The sequence below is a fragment of the Alosa alosa genome, chromosome 8 (genome assembly GCF_017589495.1).
Source record: "Alosa alosa isolate M-15738 ecotype Scorff River chromosome 8, AALO_Geno_1.1, whole genome shotgun sequence".
NCBI classification, from domain to species: Eukaryota; Metazoa; Chordata; class Actinopteri; order Clupeiformes; family Clupeidae; genus Alosa; species Alosa alosa.
Window position 1 is genome coordinate 11,776,547 of NC_063196.1, and position 18,644 is coordinate 11,795,190.

Consider the following 18,644-nt stretch of genomic DNA (forward strand, 5'->3'; position numbering starts at 1 on the left):
TTCTTGGAAATTCATTTTTCCTTTCTGTTTTGCCCTCTCTCACACACACACACACACTCTGCTCTCTCTTATTCAGTGGACAATTGTTTTTTGGTTATTTGCATTTTGGAATGGCACACGACATGGAGGTCAACTCCCAGTCTGCACCTCACAGATTAATGAGGGCATGTGTGGGGTGGGGTGGGGGGTCGATAAAGGCTATTTGTGCAGGAGTCAAGGATAGAGAAAAATGGAAGTGAACAAAGACTTGAAAAGAGGAAAAGGTGACAGAAGGACAGAGCACAGTGGGCTACCAGCAGGGAACACAATGAATGCAGAGAGAGAGAGTTGCAAGAAAGACAGAACAAGAGTGAGAGACTGAGAGAACAAGACAGTGGATGTGTGTATGTGTGTACATGACTGTGAGAGAGGTGTGTGTGTGTGTGAGTGTATTTGTGTGAGAGAGAGGTGTGTGTGTGTGTTTGTGTGTGAGAGAGGTGTGTTTGTGTGTGTGTGTGTGTGTGAGAGAGAGGTGTATTGGTGATTTTGTGTGTGTATGTGTCAGGCTTTTTATTCCATTCATTTTCTTAATACCCTTTTGTTCCTGTTGTTCCTTCGTTCTCTCTCTCTCACTTCACCATTTCCTCATCATCAACATCATTTCCTCTTATTTTCTCTCTCCTCCTCCCTCCTCCCCTTAACTCCCCTCCTGCCTCTTTCTTCATCTTGTTTTTTTACAGTGATGAAGTGTTTTGAGAAGCTTGTGAAAAACATTATCTGCTCATCCCTCCCTGCCTCCTTCGACCCCCTCCAATTTGCTTACAGAGCCAACAGGTCTACAGAGGATGCCATCTCAAACCTCATGCACACCACCTTAACTCACCTGGAGGAGGGGAATGGGAATTATGTGAGGATGCTGTTCATTGACTTTAGTTCAGCATTCAACACGATAGTACCTCTCACCTTGGTCACAAAGATGTAGGCCTTAGGACTGAACACCACCCTGTGTCACTGGATATTTGACTTCCCTCACCAACCGTTCACAAGTGGTTAGAGTGGGGGTCTGACATCTGACTCATTAACCATCAGCACTGGTGCTCCCCAAGGCTGTGTTTTGAGTCCACTGCTGTACAACATCTACACACATGACTGCAAAGCCAACAGTAGTCATACCTCCATCATCAAGTTTGCAGATGACACAGTGATCTTGGGCCTGATTACTAACAACAATGAACAGCTCTACTTGGATCAGGTTGATGAGGTGGCACAGTGGTGTCAATCTAACAGCTTGACACTGAAAATCAATAAAACCAAGGAAATGGTAGTGGATTACAGAAGGAAGCAGCAGAACTACAGTTACACCCCACTAATGATCAGCGGGCAACCTGTAGAGAGAGTCACAAGTTTTAAATACCTTGGTGTCCACATTACTGAAGACTTAACATGGACTGTTAACACTCAATATGTTCTGAAGAAGTCCAGACAACGACTCTACTTCCTTCGTCAGCTAAGGAAATTCAAAGTTTCTACATCCATCATGAAGGCCTTCTACACTTCAGCGGTTGAGAGTGTTCTAACTGGTAGCATCATCACCTGGTATGGGAACTCCACAGTTAGAGATTGTAGTACTCTGCAGAGAGTAGTGCGCTCAGCTGAACGTACTACAGTATAAGAACTCAACTCCCTGCTCTACAAGAAATCTATTCCAGAAGAGTACTCCTAAGAGCCCAAAAGATTCTGAAGGACTCTTCTCATCCTAACAATGGATTATTCCTATCGCTGAAATCAAGAAGACGCCTATGTAGTCACAAAGCCAGAACTGAGAGACTCAGGAAAAGATTTTATCCCCAGGCCATCCGAACTCTGAACTCACACTATACTGACTTTGCACTCATTCACCCCCACACACACACACCTACATGACTTTTAGCACTTTTACATCCCTCTCCCTATGCTACAGACCTATTATTTATTTTCTTATTTCATCACACGTCAAAACACACACACACACACACACACACACACACACACACACACACACACATCTGACTTTCTCAGACTTTTGCACATCTCCATAGATTCTTATGCAGCCCTTGCCATTTAATCTACTAAACCCCTCTTCTACTGCACTTTCCCCCCATAAATGCACAAAAAGGCTGACACCAGACATAATTTCACTGCATTTCTTTCTTCCAGTAACTATATGCATGTGACAATAAACTTCCTTGTATCCTTGTATCCTTGTATCTTCCCTCTGAGTCAGCTGAGGCCCAGCACAGCGTTTAAGCAGAGAGGGAGTGATATATAGAGGGTACCGTACCAACCCCTCCCCTCTCTAGACCACAGGGGAGAGAATGGCTTACAACAACAACAACATCAACAACAACAACTTGTATTCATATAGCCCTTTATCAAAGTACCCTTTAAGGGAGGAGCTCACTAACCACCACCAATGTGAACACCCAGCTCTCAGTCTCTCGGCAGGTCATCAAGAATGCTGCTGCAACTTGGGCATCAGGAAGTATCTGCTACACATGATACATTACCTTTGAACTGTTATACATTTCATCACCAGCTCGGATGACATGGTACGTGATGAATGAAGTTGAATTGAATTGTGAATGAATGAACTATAAAACTGATTTGCAAGTATCTTAGTAAGCTTTATGGTTTGTGCACATTAAGTTCAGCTTTTTTTTATATAGGATCCTTGACTTAACAGTATTCCTACGATTAAGATTATCGTTATAATGATAGCACTGGGGTTAGGGTACAAACACCCTACACAGCATACATGTGTTATTACACCCTTATAAGTGACATATTTAGGGTGTAATAAACAGCATAATTACAATATCACATGGCTCTCCTTACATAACATGGTGTTGTCTCTCCGAACATTAAGCCATAGTAAATAAAGTGGTCAATGCATTATTAACTGTAGCAAATGTACATAATGTGGGTAAATGTACAGTATCCTAAATGGACAGAGATGAGCAGGCTTCTGTATCTGCTCATTGGGGCAGATTGAGAAAATGATCTTGATGTTGTTTCAATAAACAAACAATTAGCGGCAGCAGGAGACACAGGGCTGGGGAGTGTCGGGGAGAGTTTAGTGTTAGCTGTGTGCGTGTGTGTGTGTGTGTATGTGTTTGTTTATGTGTCTAGGTGTGTGTGTGTGTAATTGTGTTTGTGTGAATGTGTTTGCTTATGTGTCTCTTTGTGTGTGTGTGTGTGTGTGTGTGTGTGTGTGTGTGTGTGTGTATTTGAATGGGTGAGATTGAGCGAGAGTGAGTGTATATGTGTGTGTGTGTGTGTGTGTGTGTGTGTGTGAGAGAGAGAGAGTCGGGGGTAAGAAAGTTGAAGGTAAAAAGATCAGATTACTCCCCCCAAGTAACATACCCAGGAATGATATCACACAGTGCGGATGAGAGAGAGGACCTGTGGAGACCTTTGTGTGTGTGTGTGTGTGTGTGTGTGTGTGTGTGTGTGTGTGTGTGCAAGTGTGTAAAAATATAGCATGTGGTGCTGTGTAAGATTACCCCATATGATCCAGAGAGGAGGAAGAGGTCATTTGGATCTCAGCTTATGTTGTGTGTGTGTGTGAGAGAGAGGGGTCTATTTGCATAACTTTGTGGATCTTAGGAGGCTGGGAATGGTTGAGTTAAGTGGTTGAGGGAAGAGATTGCTGCTTTTGTTTTGAACTCGAGCATGATGTGTGTGAATGTATGGTGTGTGTGTGTGTGTAGTGTAGTGTCCAAACTGACCTTGGCAGTGTTAATCAGGCTGGACTTGAAACGGGGGCGGGGGGGATGATATCAGGCCTAGTTTATGAGAACACCTACTGTCTGGTGCTGGTGACTCCTCACACACACACACACACACACACACACACACACACACACACACACACACACACACACTGAGACCCACATCTGTTCTCTGTCCCTTCGGCTGCCAGAGAGAATCTTCGCCCTCAGTGTCACTCTGCCAAGTGTTTGATCACTGAAGCAAGAATGATGCCAGTCCAAATGTGTGTGTGTGTGTGTGTGAGAGAGAGAGAGACACACACACAAGAGAGAGAGTGTGTGTGAGAGAGAGAGCTGCCAGAGCTCATTGATCCAATCCCATCTCATGCCCACTGCCGCACACACACACACACACACAGCATAAATACTGGCATGCAGATAAAGCCCAACACAACCCAGCCTTTTGCCTTTAAAGCAACTGCAGTTAGTCATTCCCACTGAGAATGGCGCAGTAAAACACTGAGGTTAAATCTCTCCAAGGAAGTTAATAAGATGCAAGTATGTCCCACTACTGTTCCTAGTCCAGGTGTGGCTTTTTGAACATTCTAACATAAGATTCCCGCAACAATTCAAGGTTCTAAAGTTCTATGTTGAATTCAGAGCCTCTAGATCTCTCTCTAGGGCTCTGATTGAAATCAATGAACCCAGATATTCTTTAGAATGTTCATTTTCCAACATTCCTGTCACATAATGGTACACCTTTAAGGGTTAATAACAAACAATACATTTCTTTCATGTATTTTAATTTTGTTTATGCATGATCTCTAAAATTAAAGTATTGGGTGCAGTGTTACCTATTAATTGACTAGACTCTGGCGTAATACTGAAATGACAGAGTTGAAGATACATCGGGTTGGTTGTTCTTCATTTACCAAAACTCCATAGGCTATCCCAACATCTGGGGGAGGAAGTCCTAAGTCAGTGTTTTAGCTATAGCTTTATACTCCGATGTCTTCCCCACCTCCCACAAGTCAGCCAATCTGTAATTTATCAGATAACTAGCATGTTCATAGCTAGCTTGTTATAATATCATTACAAGTCGGACTGTCACATTGCTTCCTAAGAATACTCCTCTCCTGAAACAAATAATTATATTCATAATTTCTTTATATGAGTTTGGTGGATCTTCATGCCAAGCCCAGAGGAGTTTACCTTAGGCTATGTGAAAGGTGTTTGATGTCTTCTACTGAAAGTCAAGGACAATTTTAGTGTTTGCAAATAGGGAGAGTATTGCCTACAGAGTAGGGTTGGTTAGGTGAAGGTGAACTGAATTTCAACAATTCATCAATAAAGTCTGCGACTGTCAAAATAAAATACTACCCAACATTTGAAATAGAGTTGTAAAATGAAGGAAAACACTCATATAAATGAGTGTTGATGTGTTTAGAGAGGAGGTTAAGTGGGCATTGACAGGGTTAGTGTTGACGGATGGGGTGCTGTGTAAGTACTCATGCAGATGTGATAACTCATTAGCACTCTTGAGTTAGTTGGGTCAGACTGATCAGAGACCAGACTTCAGCAGTAGCCCATTGAGACCTGCCGCTGCTGATAATCAATAATTAATCACATCATCCAATATTAACTCCTCCATGAATTATTCACAATCCAGAGTGCATGTGATCTACATCATCACACAAGAGATTGCCTTGTGTCTATGGGTATGTGTCTATGGGTATGTGTGTGTGTGTGTGTGTGTGTGTGTATGTGTGTGTGTGGGTGGGTGAGAGGGTGCTTTGGTTTAGAAGAGCTTCATTATGTGTGTGTCTCTGTTACTTTGCAAGGGATGCATAATGCTAACCTTAGGAGGACTCTTAAAGGCACAAGTTGTGTAACAAATGTTTTAATGTTCAGAAGTGTGTGTGTGTGTGTGTGTGTGTGTGTATGTGTTCAAATAGGCTGAACATTCTTCACCATTTTGAAAGACTTTCAGAAAGTCTATTGAAGTTGAGCTCTGTCTGTGTGACTTATATAAGTGTGTATAATCATGTATTATTGGCCCAAAATATAGATGGTAGGACACAGACACACAAACGTAGCACACACACACACAAACGTGGCACGACACACACACACACACACACACACACACACACACACACAGGTTTGCGGACCTTGTCATCATCTGCTGTGAAACAGTATATGAAACAGTCTCATCCCTGTAAGTAGGGACTTACTGTGTGTATGTGTGGGGGTAGGGGTGTGTGTGTGTGTGTGTGTGTGTTTGGGTGTATTTGTGTTCATGTCTGTGACTGCTGCTGCTGAATTTCACAGCACATTACGCTTCTGCCACACTCCTTATGTGTGATGAACTACGTGTGTGTTTGAGAGAGAGAGAGAGAGGGAAAGAAAAATCTCACTGATGTGTATGTATGTGTATAAATGATCGCATAAGACTGTGAGCGAAATGATCTGACTTCTACCAGCGGCTAATGGAGCTAAACCCTGCCATGCACGCATGCACACACACACACACACACACACACACACACACACACACACACACACACACACACACACACACACATTTTCATCGGTCCCCATCTCTTTCTATTCCATCTCTCTCTCTCCCTCTCTCTGGCCCCTGTTCATCCAGCTGGTCCTCCCCTGCTCCCGCTAACTCTTCCCTCCTCCTGTGGAAGAGTGCAGACCAGGGCTTTGGGGGCAGGCAGATTTGTTGGCTAATTACAGTTCATTGCTCTCTGCTGTCATCCACGGCCAGTCCAGTGCTCCATCTCTCTCTCTCTCACCAGTCCAGTGCTCCATCTCTCTCTCTCTCTCTCTCTCTCTCTCTCTCTCTCACAGTCCAGTGTTCCATCTCTCTCTCTCTCACCAGTCCAGTGCTCCATCTCTCTCTCTCTCTCACCAGTCCAGTGTTCCATATCTCTCTCTCTCTCTCTCTCTCTCCAGTCCAGGGCCTCATTACAGAAACTTTCTAACTATAAAATCCTATCTTATCTCAGTTTAGGATGGCATATAGGATTTTTGGTATTACAGAAGCATGTTTCCAAACTGCATTTAGGAAAAAATCCTATCTTAACTTAAGATAGGATGGTTCTGTATTGGCAAAATTCCTAACTCAAGAATTTCCTAACTTAGGAATCCTAACTTAGGATGGCACAGACCCTGTCCTAAATTCAAAATAACTGCCAAAACTGACTGTCTCATCCATGTCCTCATCAACATTAACTCCCAAAGCCCTCAGTTCTCTTTTTAGTCCACCAGTCCGTATTTTTTGACACCAAGAAGGCCCAGCAGCGACTCCACTTCCTGAGGGTGCTCAGGAAGAACACACTGGACAGTAAGCTGCTGGAGACTTTCTACAGAGCCTGCATTGAGAGCCTGCTGACATACAACATCATGGTGTGGTTTACCAGCTGCACTGAAGCAGAGAGGAATAGGCTGCAGAGGGTGGTAAAGACTGCATAGAAACTGGTTGACCGCCCCCTCCCCACCCTGGTTGACATTTACAACTCTCGCTGTCTCAGCAAGAAACATCACAGATATTACACACCCATGCCACCATCTGTTGCCCTCAAGAAGGCGCTACAGGTGCATCAATTCCAGAACTAACGGACTCAAAAACAGCTTCATCCTCAAAGCCATAACCATGTTGAACTCAAACTAAAACTAATCCCCTCCCACTGCCAGTGCTATATTTTCGTTGATTATTCTCACCACCTGTCTTGTTGTTTTAACACCTACCTATTTATTCTGTTATTACATACTATAACATATAAATAATTCAGAATATAAAATAATGAATGCAATATGCACTTCAGCCTCCACTCAGGATCTGCTTGTATGTGGCCCGTCTTCCAAAACCTACGTGCACAAGTAGTTTGAGTAGAGCTACAGATCTTCATTATCTCCCTGCTTGATGACCTCTTATCACGTATGGTATTATTTCATGATCTTTAAACTTTTTAATGTTGTCATCAGTTAACTTCATTCAAGTGTCGTTCAATTGTGGACGTTCGTAGGGGGCGGAGAAAAGCGCAGATTACTTTATGAATTGAAAGTTTGATAAATACGGCGTAAACCTGGGTATCACAGCGTTCGCTATCTTTGTCCATGGCGTATGTTCGCAAATGTATACATCTGGCCCAGAGTGTTTCCCTGACGGGATACAGTGTGTCTGTGGGACAGAATTGCTCGGTCCTGCTGGTGCGGATGCAGTCCCTTTGCTTCCGTCTGGAGCAGAGCCAGAGTCCAGAGACATGTCACCGGCCACCATGCTCCCTGGAGGAGGCCAAGAAGGACCTACGCTTCCTCATGCTGCGCAGGTACCCCAGGTGAGGCAGCGGTACACACACATGCAGTCATACAAGCACTCATATCCTACTCCTAGCTATAGTCTCCTCTACAATGTAGCTTACATGTTAGCTTCAATGTGACCATTATTTCCCAACTATTAGCCGAGGTTTATACATTGCTTTTGAAAAAAATTCTTCGGCTATGAGGTTAATACATGGGGGCAGTTAATATGGTATTAAAATGGTTTTGGTTTTTTAACTTGCATAAAACACTGTCCTGAGGTTTATACACAATGCAGCTAATACACAGGAAATTACTGTATACCGGTACTGTTTATAAAACAAATAAATATATAGGGGGATCAAATGTCCCCATCTGGTCCTACAAATCATTGGGTTGCAGAATTATATTTAAATTATATTTATTAGCAGCTTTTGTAGTTCCTTTTTGGTCTTCTTTTTGTTTTTCTTTTTAGTTTCATCCACGTCCTCATCAGTGTTAACTCCATAAGGTTATATTCTCCATTCTAGAGGTTGAATTTGATTAAGGTGATGTTCAGTAATAGTTCAGTAACATTTTGCATACTGAACTTGAATCAGTATGCAAAAATACATTTTATAAAACATGTACATTTTATAAAACAAATATAAATATAGGGGGATTATACGTTCCCATCTGGTCCTTAGTGGTCCTACAAGAATATTTGAAAAATGAATAAAGGAGTATCAGTGAAAATCACCAGAAGTCTGGCTTCTGGTTTTGGTTTTATTAATTGTTGATGATGGTCCTCGTCCTTGTCTGTCCCGTCTGCTGCTGTCCTACCACACAAAACCTCCTCCTAGGGACGGAGCGTTTGTGAATCTGTAGGGCACTCCAGAAACAGGCCTCTCACTCCGCCTCCTCTTTCCTGCCTCCAGCGTCCAGCCTCCATGCTCTCTCTTTCTCTTCCTTTTCATTCGTCCATCTGAAGTGAAACAAATTGGAGAGGCGTTTTATTAAAATTAACTGCTGAACCATTTTGATGTTTTAAATGTGAGCTCACTTTTTACATGGCCCACTTATTGCTCAAGTTGGGTTTTGGTGATGCAAGGCCATTTCTTACACCCAATGTGAGCAGGTATTCTACTCACCCAGAGTCGAGTCCACTTTATATAGGAGACTGTCCAGCACGGCTTCTCCTTCATTTCTCTCTGATTCAGGGATCTCCATCGGAATAGTTGATGTCTCTTTGTAATCTTGGTTGTCCAGGTCAGTTTTGCCGTGCTCGACTTCCTTTAGCTCATTTATTAGGAAATTTTGTAGTTCCTTCTTCCTTTTGTATTTCCTTTGAGCTTCATCCACGTCATCATCAATGTAAACTATCAAAGCCTCCAGTTCATTGAGGGCAGATAGAATGTATTCAGGGGTATCCATGGGCATAGTGTAGTCGTTATAAGCCCTATTTTCCAGTCCTTTTTTGTCCTCCTCGATCTTCTTCAGCTCCTTTATGAGGAGCTTTTGGAGTTTCTTTTTGGTTTTCTTTTTAGTCTCATCCACGTTCACGTCAATATTAACTCCCAAAGCCCTCAGTTCTCTTTTTAGTTCCACCAGTCCATATCTTTGGACGCATCTCTTAATTTTTTTTAAGTCTTCATCCTGCCGTGCTGCCAGGCAGCAGGCTAAAAACCAGCAGAGCCACATTAAAATCAGATCGTCAGAAATCACAGTTTGAATTTCAATATTAACAAAATTGAAACCAGCCAACATCTACACAAACTCAAGCAAAAGTGAACAAAAATTCCAGTTTACCCTGTGCTATGTTCTATGACATCATGATGTTGCCTAGCCACCTTTGTGATCCTAAACGGAATGGTATGATGTAAATGTAAATCAGGGGCCTCATTACAGAAAGCAAAGATTCTAGAAAGGAGCTCTAGAATCTTTGACAGAAACTTAACTATGAAATCCTATCTTATCTCAGTTTAGGATGGCATTTAGGATTTTTGGTATTACAGAAGCATGTTTCCTAACTGCATTTAACTGAACTTAAGATAGGAATTACAGGCCATTACAGAACCATCCTAACTCAAGAATTTCCTAACTTAGGATGCCACAGACCCTGTCCTAAATTCAAAATAACTGCCAAAACTGACTGCAACAGTCTTGTTGGGTTGTTGCCTAGCCTATGACTAGATGAGGAACATGACTGTTAAAGCATATTACAAATAAATTGCCTAAGTGAAAACTTTGACAAGCAATATACAATGTTTAAGCTATGTGTTTTAAAATAATTATAACAAATACATATTAATCAGTATAACAGAATATTAATCTATTATTTATCATTATTAGCCTAATATATTTTTGTTTTCCCTCTTTTTATCCTGCACATCAAATGAATCAACATTGACACACTCTCTTGCTTTCTACATGAATATAGGCCTAACTATTTCTCTCTGATATTATGGTTCCCATTTTAGATAATTTGAGTCACACAGATGAGAGAGAGTCTGCGTGTGTGTGTGTGTGTGTGTGAGAGAGATGATTTGAGGAGTATGTGTGTATGTAATTCATCAGTCATTAATGCCTTCATAACATCACGGCTTGATTACTGCAATTCCCTCTTACCTAGGTCTCCCCCTATCACTGTTGTCCGGCCTTCAGACGGTCCAGAACGCAGCGGCAAGGCTGCTAACTGGTACCAAAAAACTGGAGCATATTACCAGTCTTAGCCTCCCTTCACTGGCTCCCAGTTCATTTCAGGATCCAATTTAAGATTCTGCTCATGTTTTTTAAAGCACAAAATGGTGTGGCAACAATCTACATCTCTGACCTCATACACCCCCATTCAGCCCCCAGGTCTCTATGTTTGTGGGAGAGTGAACGACTAGGTGTGTGTGGGAGTGTGTGTGTGTATGAGTGAATAAACAAGAGAAGAGATTCTGTATAGATTGTGCAGAGTATTTGAAACTCATTAGTGTCTAAGTTGCCACAATTGAAAATGTCAAGCAGAAGGGCCTGTATGAATGACTCCCTCCTCTTAAACGAGAGAGATGTGGAATATAAAATATTCAGGAGGATCCATAACAAAAATGATTTCTCCTGCATTCTTATTTCTCCTTTGGGGGTTTGAGGAGCTATATAAAGAATAAGTTAACATTCATTACCAAAGCAAAACAATTATTTCTCCTCCATTAAAATGTTTTTTTTTTACTATTTATTTTTTAAATTCAGTCATCTTGGCCCAATCCTCTCTTATGTAGACTCCAGGCAGTTATGGGAGAGAGGCAAGTCAGGCACACAAATGATTACACTGATGTGTTTGTGTGTTTAGAGTCTCACTGGTTTTGAATGGAATGGGCAGCGCTGCATTGGGACAAATGCTGGCTCAGTTAACCACGTTTCATTCTTCATCACTGTCAACGGCATCATCATCGTCAGTGTTATATTCATGAGCGCTAACAGTGGCCTGCTGAATATTTATAATCATGAGACTCCACTCGACTGCTGCTGGAGATTACCGGCACACACACAAGCATCTGCATCCTCATTGGTGGTTGCTGGCGGCGACGTTTGTGACATGGGAGCAGATGACTGGAGCAAAAGAGAAAAAGAGAAAGAGAGAGAGACTGAAAGAGAATAAGAGAGAGAGGGAAAGTAAATGTGCCAAAAATAAAGGGTGGTAGAGAGAGAATGAGAAAAAGAAGAGAGAAATAGTGGTAGAGTGAGAGGGGGAAAGAGAGAATGAGCGAAAGCAAAAGAATGGGAGAAAAAGAGAGGGTGGTAAAGAGATGGAGACAGAGAGGGAGAGAGAGAGAGAGAGAAGACAGAGAGAGAGAGAGAAGACAGAGAGGAAAGAGAAGACCGAGAGAGATAGCGGAAGCTAATTGGACAAGCCCTGGAGAGTGTGGTGTCGCTCTCTCTGCCAATTAAAAGTTGTGGGTCTCCTCACGCTGCTGTGGTTGCTGCCTCTATGGCTGTCGAGTCAGGGAGAAAGGCAGGAAACTTAGGAGGAAAAGTGCACAATCAGGGGAACACACAATAAATCTCTCACTCATGAATGTATGTCAACACACACACACACACACAGTTAGTGAGTGCATGCACCCATATAAGGACCCCCTTTGTGCATGAGTGCTTGCATTTCTAGAACCTATACACACATATTCACTTACTCTCTCTCACAGGCACTAACACATCATTCTTGACCACACTGAAATGTACACACATAAGGACGATTTAGCTGGTACTTGTAAAAATGTTTATTTTTGTTCTTAAGAATAAAACATATTATAGCCATATTACATGTAGTGTGTCAGTCCAATTTAACTACCTCGGGAAAAAAAACAACCAATACAGATTACAGCTGTGAGTGGATTACATCAACATCACCACCACCACCACCATCATAATCATCATCATCATAATCACAATGGCAGACTTCTTCATCATCATCATTATCACAGTCATCTTCATCATCATCATCATCTTGGTAAAGATGGGGTCGTCATGTGGTGACCAGAACGAATAGAAACTACACAAAAGGGGGGGGGGATCTAGGAAAGATGGAAAGAGGGATAGAGGGATGGATAGAAAACACCATGAGAGGAGAGCAGTTGCTCCACACTCTGTTCTTAATCTGTACCTTCTTTTACTTTTCTACTCGCTTCAGTCATTTCAATTCTTAGTTTTACCTTCCAGGTCAAAGGGCAAAGGGACCTTGGTGTGGACCACAGAGTAGAGGCGAGTGGCTGACTGGGGGGGGTAGAAAGTAGAAATGGAGGGATAGAAAGACAAGAGAAAGGAGGACGAGACTGAGGTAGCGAGGCAGTCATGGCTTCTGATTTCTCCAAACGTAGATCTAGAAAACTAGAGTGCTATATATAGAGAGAGATATGTATATGTGTGTGTATATATATATATATATATATATATATATATATATATATATATATATATATATATACACACATACACATATATATATATATATACACACACACACACACACACAGGTACGGTACACACATACACACAAACGAGTCGACCTGGACTTGACAACATGTGGACTCTAGGATAGCTTTGCTGATAAATATACAGGATGCTTTTAAAATAGACTGTGGGTCTCTTTTGATTATCTTCACCAACACAAGCTGCTCAGGCACAGGTGGATTTAAACTCAGTAAAAGAGAGAATGTGTGTGTGTGTGTGTGTGTGTGTGTGTGTGTGTGTGTAGATGGGTGTATTTGTGTGAATGTGTGTGTGTGTGTGTGTGTGCATGTGTGTGTGTAAAAAGAAGGGGTGTGAGATCCTTTCATGCGTGATTACTGATAAGACACCACAACATTTAAGGGCACACATGTCTGAAGCACACACAAACGTGTGCGTGCGTGCGCGTCCAACACACACACACACACACACACACACACACACTTGCTTTTCCACGCACACAATGGCAAATGTGGAAAGCTGCCTTCTCTATGTGCATGCCACACAACTGATCTTCAAAAACTTGCTTTCTATGAGGGTGTGTTGTGGGCATCTGTGTGTGTGTGGTGTGTGCCCAGATTAAAAAATGAAATAAAAATAGAAATGACATTCACACTCAAGGAGTACAGTACAAAGCCCAAACTCCTACTACAACCAACCCCCTACATCACAAACACACACACACGCTTTCACACACACACACACACACACACAGACACACACACACACAGACACACACACACACACACACGCTCTCACACGTACAGTTGCATAGAACACACAAGAGGGGAATTGTTTTTCTTGTTTTTTTGTTCAGCGTGCAGTTGTGTTAAGTCTTAACGTCTCGTTAGAGTTTTTCAGTCGGTGTTGTGTGTGTGTGTGTGGTCCGGTCCAGAGAGGGTCCTTTAAAGTCTTTGGGTCCGATCTCTCCCTCGCAGCTGATTGGTCAAACCGATCTCTCCCTCCTCTGATTGGTCAATCGGTTAGGAAAAGTGGTGGCGGTGACATCACACGAGTTTCGGTAGACAGTAGAGGTTTGATTAGCCCTCAGGTGCTCCTTACATGACCTGGATGCCAAAAAATAAACACACACACGGAGAGACACACACATTAACAAAAACATACAGAATTCCCTTTAACATACATTAGAATGTATAAGGATGACCACACAATTACCCTAAGCAATTCGACAAACTCATATGGACACAGAAGCAGGCGCACATGCACACACAGTATGTCATTTCTTACCTGAGGTCGTGCTGACATACTTGATGCTATGGGCAGAGAGGAAACCAACATTAAAATCAGATTAAAAATAGATTTCGGTTAAGGTTTGTGTGTCTGCATGTGCATAAAAAGTTAGTGGGTCTCTGTGTGTGTATGCTAACTGGCTGTGTTTGCGGATTAGCCTGTGGCTCATGCCAATTGCTATGGATTTTCCACTGAAGCTACTGATGAGCTTTCGACCCCTCAGATGCGCACGCACACACACACAAACACACACCATCACCAACACAAATGCATATTCAACTCTGGTTGGCTTTTGACCCTAAAATGCACGCAAACACAAATGCAAAACCAAAAACAAATACACAAACACACACACAAACAATATGCTAAAGCCACTGATGAGTTTTCGACCCTCCAATGTAAACTCGGCCTTAACCACTCAAGCACAATCTATTACATTAACTTTTACTCCAAGCAATGAAGCCCACTGTTTGCTATATCAATATGCTTGTGCTTGTGTGAGAGTGTGTGTGAGTGTGTATGCCGTCAATTCGAAAGCAAAAAAGTTTTAATACAAAAGTAAAGATTTGCAGGCGGATCAATCCTTACTTTCAAAACTGCTGAAAGGGTAGAGAGAGACAGAGAGAGAGAGAGAGAGAGACGGAGAGAGAGACAGACAGAAAGAAAAGGAAATTGATGGGGAGTGTGTGTGTGTGTGTGTGTGTGTGTCAGTGTGGGACTGGTAAAAACAAGCAGCACACACAAACCGCTGGAATATGACAGAAACAGTGTGTGTGTGTGTGACAGAGAAAGTCAAATAGAGAAAGGCTTAAACAAATAGACAGACACAGAGAGACAGAAAGAGAGAGAGAGACGGCAGAGATAGATAACAACAACGCCAGATAGAGAGAGAGAGATACAGAGGGAAAGAGAGATAGACAGAGAGGGAAAGAGAGATAGACAGATAGAGAGGGAAAGAGAGATAGACAGATACAGAGGGAAAGAGAAAGATTGAGAGAGAGAAAGAGATTGAGAGAGAGAGAGAGAGAGAGAGAGACAGATAGAGAGGTAGTGGTTGTGAGATAAGAGCAGAGCTGTAGGTACGTGCTGCACGCTGTGATAGAGAGAGAGAGATGGATGGATGGAGGGGTGTACATACGTACCGCATGCCGGAAAGTTGTTATTTATCTGCTCCAATACGTCTGCCAGGTCTGAGCTGGAATCTGTACACACACACACACACACACACACACACACACACACACACACAGCGTTAAACCTTTATTATTTTAAATGATCAATACTACAATTTAATTTATGTGTGTGCAAGGGAAATTAACATACCAGTGGGCATGTGTGTGTGTGTGTGTGCATGTGGGTGTGTGTGTTTCTTCACCTGTGTGTTCGGGTAGTGACCCCAGCTCCTGCGGGAGAGAACCAGAAGGGGAGACCCCATTAACCCTGGAGTCAGGCTGGGAGAGAGAGGGAGGGAGGGAGGGAGAGAAAAAGAGGGAAGGAGGGAGGGAGGGAGGGAGAGAGGGAAGGAGAAATAAAGGGAGAGGAAGAAAGAGAAAAAGCAGGAGAGAGACAGAGGGAGAGTGAGATAGAGAGGGAGAGAGGAGGAAGGGGGGAGGGTAGTGAAAGAAAGAACAAATAAGATGTATAAAGGGAGGGGTGGGAGAAAGTGGGAGATAGGAGGAGAGAAAGAGAAGAAGGGAGAGATAGGGTTGAATGTGGAGAGAGAAAGTGGGGATAGTGGTACGGAGAGATGGAGGAATGGAGAGAGTGAGAGGTGAATCAAGAAAAGGAGAGAAAGAGAGGGGAAAGTGTGTGGGAGAGGTTCATTATTCAAACGTCTGGAAAAATAATTTCTACTGGCACTGTTTTCTTGTTTTGGCTTCAAACAAAATTCAATTCTGAGTGAAAATCTACAACAAGAACATCAACCGTACCAGAATGACAGGAGTTACATAAATACAGACACATACACACACACACACACACACACACACAGGCATATTTGACTGAGGTTATGTTTGACTGAAACATGACAACATAAACAGGCACATCAAAGCAAGATTAAGCATTTAAATATCGGTTTTCGTCCACACACAGCCTAGATTTAACACCTGCTTGCGGTGTTTGCTGTTTGAAATTGAGTCCACTTTGTTTGATCAAAGATCTAAAAAAGAAAAAAAAACTGCATGCATATGAGTGTGCATGTGCCTGTGTCTCTGTCTCCGTGTGTATATATATATATTTACTATATGTTTACTATATGTACTATATGTTTCTCTGTGTGTGTGTGTGTGTGTGTCTGTGTGCTCCAGCGTATCTATTACAGATTCTTACAGACTCCACTCGCTGACTTTTATGCCATAGAACAAGACCTCTATATTCTAACCTGTCAAACCTCACCTAGAATAGCACATTAATAATGTATGGACACAAGCACTGCACCTCCCAGCTCTAAAACTGCCCTTATATGAGGCCGTCCTTCCACCTCTGGATGTAATATACCAAACATCAATAACTTCTCACCAGGATCCAGGACTAGGCCACTTTTCCTTTAACACTGCCCCACTCAAATGTCAACAACTTTTGTCGACACCATCAGGGTCGAAGACTCACCTTTAAGATTGACTATTTAAATATCAACAAACTTCCAATCACCTCTCAAGTGTCAAGAAACCTTCGTCAGAGAGGCTTAGGGTTTTACTTTTTTAATATTCCTCCATTTAAATATCAACAAAAGTTCATATCACCAGGATTTGCAAACTGTGCCTTTAAGACTGCTCCACTCTCAGCATGAGCTGTTTATTGCTCCAGCTAGAGGTCTGAGTGGTTGAGGCGGCACTTAAACAGCTAATATTTATAGACAGCTGCTTGCTGCCTGCTGGCATCAATAACGATTTTCTTTCCCGGACGTTCAGGCTGGACCAAGTTTTGTTTTATTTCAGTGATTCTGTTCTGTTGTTCTGTTTTCTGTTGTTCTGGTGTGTGTGTGTGTGTGTGTGTGTGTGTGTGTGTGTGTGTGTAAGTGTTTGTATATACAGAGTGCAGTGCATACAGCAGTTGTAGATGTTACTTTCTTAGATGAACCATCTAAATTCATGTAAACCATGTCAATTCTGGTGTTCGTTGTTCTGGTGTGTGTGTGTGTGTGTGTGTGTGTGTGTGTGTGTGTGTGTGTGTGTGTGTGTGTGTGTGTGTACGGTTTGGTACCTGATGCAGCAGCTGTCTGAGTCGGTGGAGTTGGGACTCCAGCTGTTTGTTGTGCTCCTCCAGGATGGTCATACGCGCCTCAAGTCGACCCTTGTGTTGCCGCAGCAACCGAGCCTCGGCCAGCAGGTCCGACTCGCCCCCGGGGCCGGAACTGGAAATAGATCCGGAACCGGAACCACCGCTCCCGGGCCCCTCAGGGGACCAGGCGGAACCGGCCGGGGCCCGCTGCTGTTCTAACTGGAGGTCCTCATACTCGCGCTGCAGAACTCTGGAGAAGGGGTGAGGACGGAGGGATGGGGGGAGAGAAAGGCAGAAGAGACGGATAGAAGAGGGGAGAAGGGAGAGAGTGAAGAGAGAGAGAGGAGGGTGGAAAGGGAGATTGAGTGAGAAAGAGAGCAAGGAGGAAGAAAGAGAGTAGAGGGGGAAGAGAGGCAAACAGGGGGAGGTAGAGAGGGAGAGAGATGAAAGAAAAGAGACAGGGCAAAAGAGGGAAGAGAGAGTGGGAGGGGAAATGGAAGGAGAGAGGGATGAGAGAGACAGGCAGAGAAAGTAAAGAGGAGGTGAGACAACTAAGGGATTAATTATTCCCTGGTGGATCTATCTTAAATAACTGCTGTGAACAGCCATCACTCATTCTGCCAACAGCACTTGGAGACTCCTTCTTTGGCTTTAACCAATGCAGCGGTTTTGCCAGCCACAACGGTGCCAATGACTAGAATGATAACATTCTTTACTTTCGCTATCCAGATAAAAATCCTAGATACAAATCTGTTTTTAAGTGAGATAGGCTTTATTAAGTTGTAATTTGGGGCTTTTTTTTAAAAAAAAGAACCTTTTACTTGATAAGACAGTAAAGAGAAGACAGGAAATGAGTGGAGAGAGATGGGGAGGTCTGGGAAATGACCTCAGGTCGGATTCGAACCTGCGTCCCTGTGGGCACTGAGCCTGTGTGTTGTATGACACACCAACACCACAGCTGTGCTACAACTCCCTCCTAAGAGTCAGGCTTCCCACTCCAAGTCAAATGTGACATTCCCCTGACTCATTTCCCTGACTATCATGAGCTAAAAAGCTGACATTCCATGACCTTGAGAAAACAAGCCGTAGCAGTGTTACGGGAAGCATCTGAATTAACCCAAGAGAGAAAAACACTACATGGAGAATATTATTTCTGATAAA

At 42.9% G+C, this 18,644-nt stretch overlaps 2 protein-coding genes across 2 annotated transcripts in view; both read right to left on the reverse strand.

The window, feature by feature from the left end:
- Positions 1-8,805: 8,805 nt before the first annotated feature.
- Positions 8,806-9,785, reverse strand: LOC125298739. Its single transcript, XM_048249539.1, has 2 exons — positions 9,173-9,785; positions 8,806-9,006 (listed from the first exon to the last, which is right to left on the reverse strand). Exons 1-2 carry the CDS (start codon positions 9,720-9,722, stop codon positions 8,861-8,863), a joined length of 696 nt encoding a protein of 231 aa, XP_048105496.1. The 5' UTR covers positions 9,723-9,785; the 3' UTR covers positions 8,806-8,860.
- Positions 9,786-13,002: 3,217 nt separating this feature from the next.
- utrn (utrophin) overlaps positions 13,003-18,644 on the reverse strand; it is a 155,501-nt gene continuing 149,859 nt past the window's right edge. Inside the window, 5 exon segments of the mRNA XM_048249538.1 lie at positions 13,003-14,077; positions 14,259-14,284; positions 15,404-15,463; positions 15,637-15,712; positions 17,466-17,733. Of these exon segments, the coding sequence (XP_048105495.1) occupies positions 14,069-14,077; positions 14,259-14,284; positions 15,404-15,463; positions 15,637-15,712; positions 17,466-17,733 (439 nt within the window). The 3' untranslated portion in view covers positions 13,003-14,068.

What these genes read in the sequence shown, in the direction of transcription:
- LOC125298739 (XM_048249539.1), bottom strand. Translation starts at nt 9,722, where the DNA reads ATGTGGCTCTGCTGGTTTTTAGCCTGCTGCCTGGCAGCACGGCAGGAT. An exon ending in TAAAGTGGACTCGACTCTGG is followed by an intron (nt 9,007 to 9,172) that starts GTGAGTAGAATA and finishes GTTTCACTTCAG; the next exon opens with ATGGACGAATGAAAAGGAAG.